General features: G+C 47.8%; 1 protein-coding gene across 3 annotated transcripts; it reads left to right on the plus strand.

Annotated features, from left to right (window-relative positions):
* The first annotated feature begins 401 nt into the window (after nucleotides 1–401).
* Nucleotides 402–16456, plus strand: Ttll10 (tubulin tyrosine ligase like 10). 3 transcript variants are annotated; one of them, XM_040735001.1, is made up of 13 exons: nucleotides 402–931; nucleotides 2654–3057; nucleotides 3708–3788; nucleotides 3873–4005; nucleotides 4151–4269; nucleotides 4347–4473; nucleotides 5610–5695; nucleotides 6140–6311; nucleotides 7074–7245; nucleotides 7639–7779; nucleotides 13190–13327; nucleotides 13579–13672; nucleotides 13968–16456. In XM_040735001.1, the coding sequence occupies exons 1-13, from the start codon at nucleotides 636–638 to the stop codon at nucleotides 14372–14374; spliced, it is 2370 nt and encodes a 789-aa protein (XP_040590935.1). In that variant the 5' UTR covers nucleotides 402–635; the 3' UTR covers nucleotides 14375–16456. The 3 variants fall into 3 exon arrangements, with proteins under 3 accessions (XP_040590935.1, XP_021088237.1, XP_040590936.1); XM_021232578.2 differs by having other exon boundaries at nucleotides 405–931; nucleotides 13190–13306; XM_040735002.1 differs by lacking the exons at nucleotides 402–931; nucleotides 2654–3057 and adding an exon at nucleotides 3305–3446.
* Nucleotides 16457–16863: the final 407 nt, after the last annotated feature.

Here is a 16863-nt window from a genome sequence, read left to right on the forward strand (position 1 = left end):
TCAGATCCTAGATTACTAGATCTGAACTAAGGAGTCCTTGTGAATGCTCAGGGAGACCCTGGAAGAATTCATGAGAGGATGGAAGAAGAGGATGGTTCAGACATGAGGAGGCGTCTCTACAAGACTTATCCTCAGTATCCCCCCAGCCTCCTCAGACCAGTTTGATCCCCATTCTCCACCTCTTGCTTTCCCAGATTCTGTGAGGCTGCCCCTCAGCTCATACAATGGCCCCTTTCACCATCCACCTAAAACTCTTGTTTACCTTTGGGCAGTCGCTGAATAATAGTCCCCTGGTAATGGTTGCCTGGAGACAGTTGCCAGGTCACCACTGTTGTATCCCAGCAGAGGGTTCCTAAGACCTTGCAGAGCAGGTAAGAGAGACTGGCTGGTCACCAGCTGAGGGTCCTGACCAGGGCTGAGGCTGAGTCCTTGCCCTCCTGTACTCCATTTTTGGCCCTTTCCAGAAGTAGTCAAATAGGAGAGAGGACTGGGCAGCTCGGCTGACCTCAGCCCTCTACTGAGCTCCCCACCCCCTCTCTCAACCCCAGCGTTTCAGCTAAGAAAGGAATGTCTTGTAGGGTGGGGCTGGCCCATGTGGGCAACCCAAGCTCTGAGGAGGGCTGGGATCGCTCAGGATGAGCTCTTTGCCTAGAGCCATGTCTGTCTCCCCAGAACTGACCCCTCAGAAGGGCCACCTCCTGAGATCCACAGAGAACGCATCCCCAGACAGTGAGCGCTGCTTGGGAGGCACCAGCCCTTCAAAAAATGTCAGCAACTTCTCAGAACCCTGTGTTGCCAAACGTTGTGTCTGGGGAAAACTTCAGCAGAACACTGACGTGGTCATTTTCTTGGCCATCTTCTTCAGGTTTAAACGCATCTCCTGCCCATTGTACCGGGGTGTGATTTCCTGCCGGTCTTTTTATCTGACCAGGTAAAAAGTTTATTTTAAATTTATTATAAAGATTTGAGGCTTCTATCTAGCTCACCTGGAGCTTTTCCTCAACATTTGCTTTTCCTCAACATTTATGTTATATCCCAAGACTCATGTGACTACATGGTTTGCTCTATTATTGGACAGCTTACTTTCTGAAATAGTAACTGAAACTTTTACTGTGAAACTTCCTTTCTGGATTCTAGGTCTCATCCTCAGAGAGACCTTGGAACACATTCACTAGACAAGGGCAACAGCTGGCAGCATCCCAGTCCTTCCTCTCTTAGGAAGACATATTCCTACTCATCCACTAGGTGTTTTAATAAAGTTTTTGTCATTTTGTAGGGTTTTATTTGTTTTCTAATGTTTGAAAGAGGGTTTAATATAGCTCAGGCTGCTTTCCAACTTCCCCAGGTTCCTGGAGTTAGCACTCCAATGTGTGTCCTCCTCAAAGGCTAGAGGGCTCTGGTTGGCCACAGGGCAACCCCCCACTCCCTCCACCCCCCAACCCCCACCCCCCCAACCCCCCGCTACCAACTCCAATTAGTCTGTCCAACTTTCTTTCCTCATTTCTGGAGAAGCTATAATGTTGGGTCTCTATGGGTTTGTATTCAGTTTGATCCTTCTGGTCCTGTCCTCAGTTCTTCCTGAACAATTTCCTGGACTTAATTCTGACCTTTGTATTCCATGTTTAATTCCCACGGGCTCCTTCCTGTTCTGATAGAATCCAGCACTTTTTTTTAGGATACAGCATCTCTCCCACTCCCAAACACATCCTAGAAGTGAGCCAGGTTCCTTCAGCTTTCATATCATTTCTACTCCATTTTCTTCTTCCTTTGTGTGTGTCCTTGTGTTCTTCTTGCTCATACCCAGGAGGCCTCCTAAGATCTCTCTGGAGCTAGGCGGCCTCTTAGGCTGTGGACAATATTGAACACTGGTGTTTTAAGGTCCCATTTCCATAGTAGATCTCCTTAGACCTGCTTCTGGATTCTGGAAACCCAGTGGAATGCACTAAGACCTTCCAGTGATTGTAGAATCACACACTCTACAATCCTTCCCAAATTTAAAGCCCCTACCTCAGCCTCTTCCTGGGAGTCTTTTCTCAAGGAGAAGGGGGCTCCAGGCACTCTTGGATTCTTCCACACTTGCAACCTACCCTCTACAGAGGTATGAGCTTCTCATTCCAGGCTTTCTTTCCATCCTACAGAACTTTTGGGCTTTTTTTCTTGTCAATTCAGTGGGGAGGAATTGGCAGACAAACATAATGCCTGAATGGTTTGACTTTCATGTGGTTGCTGTCCTTGACCTTTCTTTGCTGTCAATCAGTCTATCCACAGACCTGTTTTCCTTTTTAGAGCTGACCTGCTCCTATCCAAGGGCATCTGTTTGTCTTTCCCTCCCAGTCACAAGTTTCTGTGTGCTATCACCCTGTCCAACAAACTGGGTTTATTTCCTTAATGTGAGGCACAAAGAATAGTTTTTTAAATGCCCTAAAATGTTCTAAAGATAGCAAACAGAAAAATGGCAGCATCCAGGGCAGGAGTGCGAGTGGGGGAATAGTGATGGTGGGAATAGACAGGTTGTGTTAGTAGGGCTGGGACTGAGCACCTGGGTAGCCATAAACTAGTAGAACTTTTGTTTGGAGCTAGGAGCCTTTCTGCCCTTCAAGCCTGCAGATGGGCACCCTACCAACAGCAAGAGTGACGGGCACCCTCTTTGCAGCAGACACAGAGGCCACACTCGCCGAGGCCGAAAAAGACTCACCCGGCACAGACGGGATGCAAAGATGGCCTTGCACCCACAGACCGGAAGGTCTTATGGCCATCACAAAGATGGAAGTGAGCCACAAGCTGAAGCCACAGCCCAGGATATGGGGAAGCATTCTTCCCTGGGCAGGGTGGGCCCAGATGTTTGCCCCATTCGAGGGCTGGGGTCTCAGGCTCGAAGACCCCGAAGGGGTGTAGGGACTACATCTCCCTCAAGGGGTCCTCGCCCTGGTACCCTCATGCCTGCAACACGAAGTCGTACAAGATTTATCCACTGCCGGGGTCAACCCCCTCGGACCCACGTCAGCTCCAAGAGACCCAAACGGTCCAGGATTCATCGATGCCACACTCGGGTGCCAGGTGAATGCAGAATGACCCTGGGGCTTATTCCACATACCCTTAAGTCAGGGTTTCCAGGGACAGCATCTCATAGGGAAGGGACTATGCCCAGCCAGTCAGCCGGCCAGCCAGCCAGGCTCTTAGAGAAGCTAACAGGGGCCTATATATTAGGGACACTATGCTCAAGAATCTGCAGGCTCTACCTGTCCATGCCATCACAGTGGGCACGCCCTACCCCAACTCACTTAGTGCAGCCTCTCATCTCTCTGGTTGATCATAGACCCTTGGGTCACCCATGATGTCATCATAGACATTGTGACCCCTGCCCTCTGGAGACATCCCCACATCACGTCTGTGAGGGCTCCTGCCTCACACTCCAGCCCACTCCCTGCATGGAGCCTGCCCTGCTGGTAAGGAAAGTGGAGGTGGGGCCACCCTCTTCACCCCCACTGTAGTCTCTACACTACCTGGGCTCTGCCCGATTTAAGGCTGGTGGAAACTGCCTCCTTTCTTGAGTATAATGACCCTCAGACGCCCCAGTCAGGTCTGTATTGGGCTGAAGAGAGGTCCAGAGGGTCTGGGTTATTTCCCAGAAGCTGCTGGCATTGGCTGGGCTCAGGCAGATAGGTGGGTACCTTTACATTCCTCCACCTAACACCATTGGTCTGCAGGCTGGACCCATGAGAAACAGATGGGGAGCAGTATCGAGGAGGGGCTCCGGCCTGAACTAAGTCGGCTGGACCAAGATGCAGGTGGGGCTTCTGGCAGCAGGGAGGGGCAGGAAAAACCCTACTGAGCCAGAAACCTGAGGCTTCTTACCACCTACCTGCCCACAGACCTCCTGGAGGAAGAAGAAGCTGCCAGACTCCCTGTGACCTCCTTTGAGGGGCTCTTTCTGGAAGGGAACAAGCAGCCCAATCCTGGTCAGGGCCCTTTCTTTTACATCGGAGGTACCAACGGAGCATCAATGTGAGTGGGGTTTGGGCAGCCCTGGCCTGCATTCCCACCCCTGACCTGGACCTAACCCAAGATGCTGCTGTAGGCAGCCACTCCTGCCCTGCCTTCCTCAGAGAACCCCAGGACCCCCAGTTACTACATCCTTCTACCCCCACAGAATCAGCAGCTACTGTGAGAGCAAGGGCTGGCAACGCACTCAGGACAGTCGTTGTGAGGACTACAAGTTAAAGTGGTGTGAGATCAAGTGCAGGGACAACTACTGCAGCTTCCGGGAAGGTAGGGAACAACCCCGAGGGGAGGCCATGTGGCACAGCTTCAAGGCACCACCCACGCACCTCTCTTTGTCCTGCCAGGCCAGCAGTTGCTGTTCCAGCTCCCCAACAATAAGCTGCTTACTACCAAGATCGGGTTGCTCAGTGCCCTGCGGGAGCATGCACGCACTTTGAGCAAAGCCAGGCTGCTGCCCAGTACCCAAGCCAAGTGAGCCCACCCTGCCCAGCCCCAGAGGCACACCCACTTCTACCTCCATCTGTCTCCTTAAGACCATTTTCCCCATTCTGTAGACTCAGCACTCCCTCTGCAGCTCCCCCAAAACTACTCTCCTTCACATGTTTTATCCCCTCTCCCCACTGGTCTACCAATCTGCCTCTACTCCAGCACAAGCCCACCGTCCTCTACCCAGATATCTTTACTCTATGCCCACAGTAGCCACCCATGGGTGTCCATCAGTATCCATCCATTGTTCCCATCTCCTTTGCCATCATTTTGATCCTACTCCTTCTTATTCATCCAGCCACATCCATCCAGTTTCCTCTAACCCTACTCCTCAGCCAAGATGAACCACTCAATGGTTCACTGATTACTTGCCCAGCCATTTACTCACCCAAACATTTATTTAGAGATTAATCTACTCATCCAACCAACTGCTCACCATCTGTCCCTCAATGTAGCATTAAAAACATAGCTATCTACAACACCATCTAGACACCTGTATATTCAGCTGTCCACTTCCTACTAACTTTGAAAAGCAAATCATCTGCCCACCCACCTTCATACCCATCTATATTCCCACTCTGCATACCCCACCCACATCTCCCAACATACTAGAGGTAACTACTCAGACCAGGACTTATGTGCCTTTAGGATGCAGATTTGAAAAGAATATATCAGCCCTTTTCCATATGGAGTTTACATGGACCAGCCCAGGATGCTTTGGGCCACAGAAGTAGCTGTGAGAGACGGAAACTGAGTATGACATGTTGTTAGGTGAAAGGCAGTTTGGGAGCTCAGATACATACTGACTATGGTTCTATGTCAGGCACAGTCTTGGCATTGGAAACCAGTCCACAAAGAAGAGAGTAATTGGGAGAGAAAAAGCAGGGAGGTGGGACAGAGGAGTCACAGTGGATCTGGCAGCCAGAGGCTGGCTGCTGCAGAAAAGCTGGAGATTATGAGACGCATGTGAACAAAAGCCTTGCAAAGGAAATAGCTAAGGCTGGAGGACACAATGGTGAATGCCCCTTCCAGCTAGCCTGCAGGTCAAACTACCAGATCACTGGCGAAGTCTGAGGCAGAGGACAGCCCTCCCCATGTCTTCACCTTCCTGCTCTTCCAAGGGTCCTGAAAATGGAAGAGTTTTTTCCAGAGACCTATCGGCTGGACATCAGGGATGAGAGACAGGCTTTCTTCACTCTATTTGATGGTGAGAGGCCCCTGGGTAGGGCTAGGCATACTAATAGGGTAGAAAAGATCGGGTTTAGACCCCAGCAAAGTGGGAGGAGGCCAGACCTGGAAAAGGTGGATTAGTTCTTGAAAGGAAAAGTGAAGCCAGGGCTTGGGACTTGGTGGTTTCTGGTGTTGAGGGGCTGGAGAAAGAGGGTTATGACCTTAGTTAGAGGTAGGGGTGTGGTAGGGCCATAACCAGATTATGGGTATGATCAAGGTGAGACAAAGGAACAGCCCACTAAACTGGGGTGAGGTAGTGAAATCAAGGTAGGACAAGGGTTGAAGCTAGCTGGGGCGGTTTGGAGTGGTCAGGGCTGAAAGGGAAGGTCAAGGCTGGGGTATGGTCAGGGCCAGGGCAGGGTGAGGGATGGGAGGGGCAAGGAGTACTCAGTGCCAGAGGCTCAGGGGTTACTCCCTGCAGAAACCCAGATATGGATCTGCAAGCCCACGGCCTCCAACCAGGGAAAGGGCATCTTTCTGATCAGGAGCCATGAAGAGGTTGCTGCCCTCCAGGCCAAGACCCAGAGCATTGAGGACGACCCCATCTACCGCAAGATGCCCTTCCGTGCACCTCAGGCGCGGGTGGTGCAGAGGTGTGGGCATGGATGCCAGGAAGGGTCTGGGTCTCAAGAGGGATAATCCAGACCAGCTGGTACCTGTGAATATTGGTGATAGCAGTACTGCAGAGAAGCCCTTGGCCATACAGGCTACAGCACCCAAGCGACCTGCCTCAAGCAGCCCACATCAGACCTTCAGCCTGTGCAGGGGGTGTCACATTTATCGAGGGTGTCAGACAAGACTGCCTGTAAACACAGGCTCTAGGGTTGGGGGGGGGAGGGAACTTATCAAGGAGGGCTTGCTCCCTATGTCTTCTGTTCTGCATCTGTCTTCCCTACTTTCCAGCCTAGCCACCCAGCTACAGCTTATCTGCCACCCAGAGCTGACCGATAGCCCATCCGCCTACAGTGGGGTCCAGATCCTCAGTTACACATAGGACCGGGAGGGAAAAAATCAGCTCACCCTTAGAAAGGTCCCAGTAGAGCTTTATCCTCTGTCAATATTTACCCTTTCTCTGGCCACAGCCGCTATTTGCTGTGCCCTTCTCCTTCCATAGCCCACCCCCCCAAAAAGCTAGACACTTGCAGTGAATAAAGATTTAGTTATGAGGCCCTCTTCCCAATTCCTCTGACCAGTTTAGACTCAGGAATGTCTTCTGACCATGAACAGTGTTCAGCTCTAGTGGTCATGTTTGGGACAGGTGGGAGGCAATGAGGAAACAGTCCTTGTGGGAATGACATATCTGGGCCAGCTAGTCAAGCAATTCAGCCCCAGGTACCCCTTATGGTACCCCCTAGATACGTTCAGAACCCGCTGCTGCTAGATGGGAAGAAGTTTGATGTGCGCTCCTACCTGCTCATTGCCTGTGCCGTGCCCTACATGGTCTTTTTCGGCCATGGCTATGCCCGCCTCACCCTCAGCCTGTATGACCCTCATTCCAGTGACCTCAGTGGTCACTTGACCAATCAGGTAAGAACCCCAGATAGGAGAAGCCCTTTTCCTATAGGTGTAGATGAGCTCAGAGAAATACTCCCATTGCTTGGGAACACAGAGGAAGGGTCTAGTTATAGACTGCCTGCCCAGGCTTGGAAGTAGCCTTAATAGCCTTTATCTTGCCACAACAAAGATTCAGGTGTCCTACAGAAGGACCTTAGAGCCTGAATCCAATGGGAGAGTCTGGAACAAGAGATTGTTTAGGGTCTGTGGGGATTTGCTGACTGGGAAGTTTCGAGGCATAAAGGAATATGCATGAGGATCTCATAGGCAGTTCTCTCGGGAGATAGGAACAGAAGGTCAGGTTAGGGTAAAGCCTTCAGAGTGGTCCTTTCAGAGGGTGACCTCTAGGTTCTGCTTTTGCTGTAGTTCATGCAGAAGAAGAGTCCTCTGTACATGCTGCTGAAAGAGAGCACTGTGTGGAGCATGGAGCACCTCAACCGATACATCAATGACAAGTTTAGGAAGACCAAAGGCCTCCCCAGAGATTGGGTCTTCACCACCTTTACGGTTAGTCTAATTTTGAGTCATGAATCTGTATACATATTGCCCATGGGTTGGTCTAGACACATGGCTTTTCATGTGTCACTGGAACATGTGTAGTTGTACTGAAGTCATGCCTAATTGTTCCAGCTATAATTTTCAGTATCATGTTGAAGAGGTCAAAGTCGACATCCTTGTATTTCTTCTGATAATGAAGGAAAGGCTCACAAATTCCTTTCTCTCCCTAGTTAAGGGTAGGATGCTGAGGTTCCTACTGATTAAGATGATCATGTGTTCTTTTTCCTTCATCCTATTCATGTGAATTGCATTAATTAACTTCCACTACTCATGCCTTTCTGGAATAAATTCCAGGTGGTAGTAGTATAAATAATTTAAATATGCTTCTGAGTTTTATTTTTTATTTTATTGTATTTAAGTATTTTTGTGTCTGTGCTCATAAGCCAACCTATAACTTTCTATTTAGTATTTTATCTGATTTTGATATGAAATGTATCATCTCCCTTTTACATAGAAAATGTCTTGACATTATATTCTGACTCATAGTTTTAGAGGTTTGAAGCCCATGATTAAATTGATACATGAGGTGAACACTCCTGTGATAGACTGCCCTGCTCAAATTTGAGAAACTGTAGAGGGAAACCACTGAAACTATGATACAAAAATCTTTACTCTTTGAAGGTAATTCTCTGAGGCATTTGTTACAATGATAAAAACAAAAACAAAAACAAAAAAAAATTGACACATCCTGCGAAACAACCTGAACTTCCCTTTGTGGTGAGGTTTGTCATTAACACTGCCTTACTACCACCCCCAATCTCATTTGGTTGATATCTATTGAGATTTTCTATTCAAGCCAAGTGGTGGTGGCACACACCTTTGATCCCAGCACCAGGGAGGCAAAGGTAGGTGGATATCTGTGAGTTCTAGGTTAGCCTGGTATAGACAGCCAGTTCCAGGACAGCCAGAGCTACACAGAGAAACCCTGTCTGAAAAAACAAAAAGATTTTCTATTCTTGTGTTTTGTTTTGATTTTTGGTTTTTCAAGACAGTGTTTCTCTGTGGCTTTGGAGGCTGTCCTGAAACTAGCTCTTGTAGACCAGGTTGGCCTTGAACTCAAAGAGATCAGCCTGCCTCATCATATTCAGCTACACAGCGATTTCAAAGATAACTTTGTCTATATGAAATCCTGACTCAAGCAAAACAAAATGTTGAGGGTTAGGGTTATGATCAGTGGTAGAGCATTTGCCTAGCATGCACATGCTTTGGGTTCCAACCTACTACACAAAAAATTAATGAATGAAAACTTTTTATCCCAATACGTCCTTTGGAGGCTGAGGAGATAGATCTGCGGTTAAGAGCACTTTATCTACCAGCAGGAGTTTGAATCTCCAACATGCATATAAAAAGCCACATGTGACTGTGCATGCCTGTAACCCCAGCACTGAAGAGTGGACACAGGTAGAACTTAAGAGCTTTCTGGCTAGCCAGCCTAGCTGAAAGGTGAGATTCTAGTTCAGTGAGAAACCCTGTCTCAAGGCAGTAAGACAGAGGATAAAGGAAGACAGCATATGCACAGGTGTTCACTTCTGCACACTCACCTGCATATACTACACACACTATGCATTTGCACCATAACACACAGCCAGACACACATGTACACACATGTTCCTATGCATTTGAAAAGATCATATAACCCACTGTTCATTATAAGGTCCTGTAAAAATCTGTGGAGTCTCACTGTGTAGACCAGGCTGGCCTCAAAATCACAGAGATTTGCCCGCTTCTGCTTCCTGAGTGCTGGGATTAAAGGCATTGGCCTCCACCTTCTGTAGCTACTTATTTTCTGTGTCTCATATGCCTTCTGTTTTTTACTTCCTCAACTACTACCTCTTATTAGAGTAGATATGTTTTCTAGTGTGCCATTTTAATTGAAATTTTATTCTCTTCTTAGTGGTTGTATTTGGAATTACCATTAATATTTAGTTCAGATTAACATAAAGTTAATTTCAATAGCATAGAAAACCAGTTTCTATTATAAAGCTCTATTCTCTATTGTTCTGTTATTGCAATAAACTACAGCTCTACACATTTGTGACTTTAGACTTGTTGTATTCAGTTGTCTTTTAGGAAAAAGCAGTTTCAGATAAAAAAAAAAAAACCACATATGCAGCCGGGCATTGGTGGTGCATGCCTTTAATCCCAGCACTCGGGAGGCAGAGGCAGGCGGATCTCTGTGAGTTCAAGGCCAGGCTGGACCGACAGCCTCCAAAACAGAGAAACCCTGTCTCGTAAAACCAAAAAAAAAAAACCCAAAACAAAACAAAACACCACATATGCTGTCTTTTAATTTTAATTAATTAATTTTTATTTATGCATTTGTTCATTTATTTAAATGGTTTTTCTGAGACAGGGTTTCTCTGTATTGCTTTGGAGGTTGTTCTGGAACTCGCTCTGTAGACCAGGCTGACCTCAAACTCACAGAGATCTGCTTGCCTCTGCCTCTTGAGTGCTACTACACCTGGCCATATGTGGGAATGTTTTAATTTCTCCATTAAAAATATTTTAAATTTTTTATGTGTTTGAGTGTCTGCACATATGTGTGGGTTCCATGTATGTGCCTGGCACTCACAGAGGCCAGAAGAGAAGGTGTTGGATCCCTTGGAACTAGAGTTAGAAGAGATTATGAACTGTCTGATGTGGACACTGGAAACCTAACTGGGGTTCTTTACAAGAACAACAAGTGCTCTTAACAGTTGAGCCATTTCTCCAGTTCTATTTGTTGGGTAGAGAAATTCTTTTTACTGTGAGTGTGTGTGTGTGTGTGTGTGTGTGTTTGTGATGTCTGTACATGCAGCACATGCATGTGGAGACCTGTGGTAGACATCATGTATCCTTCCTTAATCATTCCCCACCTTTATTTTTTGAGACAGGGTCTCTTACTAGACTTGCAGTTCACAATTAGGCTAAAATGGCTAGACCACGAGCTTCAGGGATCTGCCTGTATCACCACCAAAGACTAGGGTTATAGGCATGCAATTTCCATACTTGACTATTTATAAGGGTCATAGGGCATTGGATGCAGTCTGTGCTTGTACAGCTGGCACTTTACCAACTAAGCATTTTAGCCTCTGAAGATACAATTCTTGGTTGACACTTTTTTCTTCCAGCATTTTGAATATGTCATTCCATTGCCTTTGGGCCTCATGATTTCTGATGAGAAATTAACTATTAATTTTATTGAGTATCCCTTGCATGGGATGAATTACTTCTCTCTTGCTAATTTCAACATTCTCTTTGTCTTTTTCACGATGTTGTGTGTGCATGTGTGTTTGTGTATGTGTTTATGTGTATGGGTACATGTATGCAATTATGGAGGCCAGAGGTCCACTTCAGATGTTGCTCCGCAGGTGTCATTCTCACTTTTTAAGACAGAGCCTTATCTTCATTGGCTTGAAGTTTACTGATTAGGCTAGGCCAGCAAACCTCAGGGATCTGTCTGTCTCTGCCTTCCCAGCACAAGAACTGAAATAAAGAGCCATCACACCAACGTACACGGGTTCTGGGGACTGAACTCAGGTCATGCTTGTGGGCATGTGTTTTGTTGACTGGGCTGTCTCCCAAGCCCCCTCTATCTTTTGAAAGTCTTCTCATGATATGATAAATCTATTAATTTATCCTGCCTGGGCTTCATTGGACTATTTAAATTTAGAGACAAATGTTTTGCATCAAACTTAGGAAATTTCCTGTCATTTCTTACAATGCCTTGTCCCTTTCCTTTTCTTTCTGGGATTCTCCGTGTATATATCTGCTGGGTTGGTTCCCATCCCCAAGCTTCTGAAGCTTTACTTTTTTTTGTATTTTTTATTTTCTCCAGAGTAGATAATTTCAAGTGATCTGCTTTTAAAATTTTCTGAACCCCTCCATTGATCAGGGAAGCAAGGGATGGTTTAGTTTGCTTCATGCTTTAGTTTGCTCAATCCAAGACTACAGACATGTGCCATCATACCCAGTTCTGTGATGAAATATATATATTGGCTGGGTGATGGTGGCACATGCATTTAATACTAGGTCTCAGGAGGCAGAGGCAGATGGATTTCCATGAGTTCATGGCCAATCTGGTCTACAAATCCAGTTCCAGGACAGCCAGAGCTGTTAGAGAAAACCTGTCTCAAAAAAAAAAAAGATGATATATAATGTGTGTGGATGTTTTGTCTGCAAGTATGTCTGTATACCAAGTGCATGTCTGATGCTGGCAGAGGCCAGATGAAAATGCCAGAACTGGAGTTACAGATGGTTGTATGTTGTCATACAATTTCTAGCACCTGGAATAACAACCAGGTGCTAGAAATTGAACCCAGGTCCTCTGGAAGAGCGAAGCAAGCACTCTTAACCACTGAGCCATCTCTTATGCTCCAAGATCTGTAATTTTTCTTTCTTTCCTTTTCTTTCTTTCTAAAGAATTGTAGACAATGTATTTTTCTACTCCAGAAATTCTAGTTCATTCCCTTTTATACTTCCTATCTCTCTCTCTCTCTCTTTAAAATGTTTTGTTTTCCCATACATGTGTCCTCTGTGTAGCCTTGGTTGTCCTGGAACTTGCTCTGCTCTTGAGACTTGCTTGCCTCAAACTCATAGAGATCCACCTGCCTTTGCCTCCTGAGTGCTGGGATTAAAGGCATGTGCCACCATAGCCCAGCTAAAATCTTAATTACATTTTTAAAATGTATTAGGGGGTACACATAGCATGACACATTTGTAGAGGTCAAAGGGCAACATATAGGAAGTCATTTCTCTTTTCACTATGTGGACCCCAGAGGTCAAACTCATGTTATCAGGCTTAGCATCAGGCACCTCTACTCTCTGACCATCTTAAGGGCTTCTGTAATTAGTATCTCTTCATTGATAGTCTCTGCTTGGTGAGACATTACCCTCAAATCTCCTTTGGTATTTTCTAATGGAGTCTTCTAACAAACCTTCAAACTTACAAAACCTAATAACTGCAATTATTTATAAAGTGGACAGAGTTCCACTATTTCCAAGACAGATATATTTTTCAGGGTTTTCACTGAGCTGAAAAACACAGGGTGAAACCAACTAGGGCAACTTGAAGTGCCACAGTGTTCTCTCTCCTACCAGGATTTTATATTTTCTAGTTGTCTGTCTCCCCGCTGTGGGTTCTCATTTTCTTCACTTTTGTATCCCCTCGCACCTCCCTCAAAGTAGACGCCCCATGATTTTGTTGAATGAGTTTCCGACTGTGAACTCTGTGACTCTGAGCATGTGAAAGTATGGGCAGTGACAGCTATGCAGGTAAGGGTGAGAGTGCCTGCGAGAGGCGTGACTGATTGCTCAGGCCTAGGAGATTTTATCTGGGCCAACAGGCAACAGCCAGGATCCCTCCCTGCTTCACCCACAGAAGCGGATGCAGCAGATCATGGCCCACTGCTTCCTGGCCGTCAAGTCCAAGCTGGAGTGCAAGCTGGGTTACTTTGATCTCATTGGCTGTGATTTCCTGATTGATGAGAACTTCAAGGTGCTGTCTTGGGAAGATGAGGTCTGGTAGGCTGGTACAAGGAGGTAGGGCCCATCTGTACATTGACCACATAAGCAGCCCTAAGGTCGGATGTGTCTATAAAGCCCATCTCCTACTGGAACTGAGCAGCCTCAAGGGCAGTCTCAATTCCTTGAGCAAACATGATACAATCTGCCCAGAATCACATAGCTTAATTAGGGACCAGAGTCCCAGCTTCTTACTGGCCAACTAGGCTGTAGGTAGAAAGAGATGCTGACCACTCTCTGCCATAGGTGTGGCTGCTGGAAATGAACTCCAACCCTGCCCTACATACCAATTGTGAAGTCCTGAAGGAGGTGATCCCTGGAGTGGTTATGGAGACCTTGGGTGAGCTCTGGACAGCCCCATGTCACAACTTTCCCATATGCTTCTTTGTCCAGTTCTGGGTACTCCATCCTACTTGCCTCCAAGTTCAGACTCCACAAGTCTGGTTTTCCAACACCCCATAATCTGCATGGCAGCCAAGGCCTCTCTCTGCTCCAATTTCTCTGTCACCTGACCCACCTAAGTTCAATCCCTTAGAGACCCCTTTCCTTCCTTGTTTCCAGACATGCTGGAGAAGTTGCCCTGCTCCAAAACGCCCTTTTATCATTCACCTTGTTGCTCCTCTGCCTCCCCACAGATCTAGCTCTTGAGACCTGCCAAAAGAGCTTGCATAGTCAGAAGATGATGCCTCTGCTGTCACAGCGTCACTTTGTGCTCCTTTACAACGGCGAGACTACGGATCTGTGGCCGCGCATGGGGGGCTCGCGCCATCTTACCCGCCTGCCTCCCTCTGCGCTGTCCTCAGTACGTGCCGCAGACCGGACTGGAGCACGCAAGCCGGTGCCTTCCAGGGACGCTCCCACAAGCGGCTTCCGCAAGTCGCGGCAGCCTGACTCCAGCGGAGGATCTGGAGCGGAGTCTGAGCCCTCTCTTTGTTCTGGGTCCCCAGTAAACAGCAGGGACACGGCTGGGGAGTCCTCCCTGGGGCCGCCCGAGGAAGAGCGCGAGGAAGAACATAGGAGTGCGAGCCACCGGGGTTCCTAGCCGCCACAAGCATTCAGCGACCCTGCTGGCGGCCGTGCCCTCTCCAGGACCTATAAAAAGCTACTTTGTGACAAATGCGGCCTCCAGCAGCCGGTCCCACCTGGGCACCCCAAGCCCTTCTGTCCCCCTCCTCTCTTTGATCCTTGGTTGTCTTTAGGGGAAGGAGAGGGAGCTGCATGCAGAATGGAAGTGCATCCTTCAGGAAGGGAAAAACTCCTGCTGACCTGTTTTTTCCTTCTGTGGCACAGCCCACCAAATCCAGAGTTCCCAGTTGTGGCTGTTACTCATCCTGTAGGATCCTCCTGAAACTCCACGGCCTTCATGACCTCTGCAGCCTGGCATTAAGACCCACCCACTGTTCTGTGGAGTCCCCAGGAAAAAGGTCTTGGATGCCCATGGAACTCTGGGAACCCTACCCTAACTCCACTACTATTCTGGTGCAGTGCTGGGGTTCCTTCTCATTCTGTCCAACATCTATCTTCTGGCCTTCCAGACTCTATGTAGAACACTCTGCACAGCCTAAAACCCCTGCTTACCTACAAAGGCTCTGGAGTTTGTTAGAGATGGAGAGGCACAGAGGAGTTGCCAAGACAGGCAGTTCCCAGGAAGGAAGACACTAAGTTGGCATTAGTGATTGTTGCGCCCCTCCCCCATATTCATGCTCCTAGTTAGTATGGGTATTTGAAAAGAGAACTCTGACCACATCTTACACCAAAGTGGCCAGGACCCTGCCTGTAAGTCCCTACAGCCAATCCTTGTGTTACACCACTCCTATAAAACTCCAAAGACCTCCTACTAACTTCCAAAAGGCCATGCTCAATTGGAATACTCTCTTGCACATCCAAGGTGGCAGATTCCTCTTCTTTGCCCTTCCTTCTGACCTTTAATTGGCCCCAAACATCAGGCCCAGCTCCATCACATGTGGGAGAAGTGCAGACCAGTCCCTCGTTGTTTATTGGAGCAAAATCCCTCAGGAGGTAAGGAAACCTGCCTTGCACAGTAGTCTAAACTGTGGCATGATGTCTACATTGCAATGACCTGGCCACCAGTAGAGGGCTCTGTCAACTGCTGTTCCATTCCAGGAACCCTTAACAGAACAACGGAGGCTCAGAGAGGTAAAGCGAGGCCCTCAGGTACCAGAGGAAACGATCATAGAGACCCTACTTAGCTCATGAGCATCCTGTATCCCTCCACACACCCCACAACCCTTTTCCATTCAGACTACCTGCCCCACCCCAGATGTTCTAGTCTACTCTCTTCCAAGTCTAGTCTTCCTGCTATAGCCTAGAGCATGAGATACGAGGTGCAGTACAAGCACAATCTTGCCCTTATGTGACAAAATCCAATGTCTCTTGTAGCAGTCTAGGAAAGAGCCTGTCCCTGTCAGTGGGTCTCTGGCCTGTCTGCTCTGAAGCCCACTAAAACTAGGAAAATGAAGACCAGATTCCCCAGAGCCTAAGTACCTAGATCTTAGTGAATCCACACCTGTTACTGGGGTTAGGGTCACCTTTTTGGCTGATATCCATGGTGCTGTACCTGTCACTACATTCTCAACTTGGGCTACCTCCAAGTGCTATTTCCGTAGCCTCTCCCCCTCCTCACAGTTCCCTGACCAAGTCTGAGCTGTGTACCTTGATGGCATTGCTAATGTCATAAATATTTCGGCTCTCAGTTGCCACATGGAGTTTCATCCCTGTCCCTTCCACTGGGGAGGGGGGTTAGCTCATGTCAGCAGAAGTGACAAAGCTCCCAGGAGGGAGATGCTTCCATTGCTGTTTGTGTGTGTGGGAACATGGAACCTCTACTGAGACCCTGATGTTACTTTTTTTATTTTTATTTTTTGAGACAGGATTTCTCTGTGTAGCTTTGTAGATCAGGTTGGCCTCGAACTCACAGAGATCCGCCTGCCTCTGCCTCTGCCTCTGCCTCTGCCTCTGCCTCTGCCTCTGCCTCTGCCTCCTGAGTGCTGCCTGTCCCTGAGACCATGGTATAACAAATACTTGGTAGTAGCCTCTCCTACTCTGCCAACCACAGGCTCCCCAAGGGCTTGGGCTGTCAATGAATAAAAAGGTTCAAAGACCACCTGCTGCTCACTCATCCTGCAGGAGTGATGAGTGATAGCCCCATCAACCCCACTCCTGGTCCTCCTCAACCTTTACAGCCCATATGGAAGGTCCCCCAGGTTCCTGAGTTTAGGACCTCATAAAGCTGGGGGTGGGAGGCTGTGGAGCATCTGAGCACCTGGACACCTGGCAGATTCAAGGCATTCTCTACTATTCAAATATGACAGGACCAGGGCTTAAGGAGCTAAATGATGGCATCAAGACTGGGCAATTGACCGCCACTGGGCTTGATCACCCAAGAACAGGGCTCCTGACAGCTGAATGTGTCCTTCCACTCTTCTGTATCACTCCTCTATTCTCCTAGGAGAGAATCCTGAGGCCCTGCTGTTAAGGATGTCAAGAGTTTCTTTCACCATCAGATAATGG

The sequence above is a fragment of the Mesocricetus auratus genome, unplaced genomic scaffold (genome assembly GCF_017639785.1).
Source record: "Mesocricetus auratus isolate SY011 unplaced genomic scaffold, BCM_Maur_2.0 Super-Scaffold_100042, whole genome shotgun sequence".
Lineage (NCBI taxonomy): Eukaryota > Metazoa > Chordata > Mammalia > Rodentia > Cricetidae > Mesocricetus > Mesocricetus auratus.

Excerpts from the sequence above, each read along its gene's own strand:
- Ttll10 (XM_040735001.1), top strand. The coding sequence starts at position 636 with ATGAGCTCTTTGCCTAGAGCCATGTCTGTCTCCCCAGAACTGACCCCT. Across the intron at positions 3,789-3,872 it reads TCGGCTGGACCAAGATGCAG|ACCTCCTGGAGGAAGAAGAA; the intron begins GTGGGGCTTCTG and ends ACCTGCCCACAG. Across the intron at positions 13,328-13,578 it reads TGCTGTCTTGGGAAGATGAG|GTGTGGCTGCTGGAAATGAA; the intron begins GTCTGGTAGGCT and ends TCTCTGCCATAG.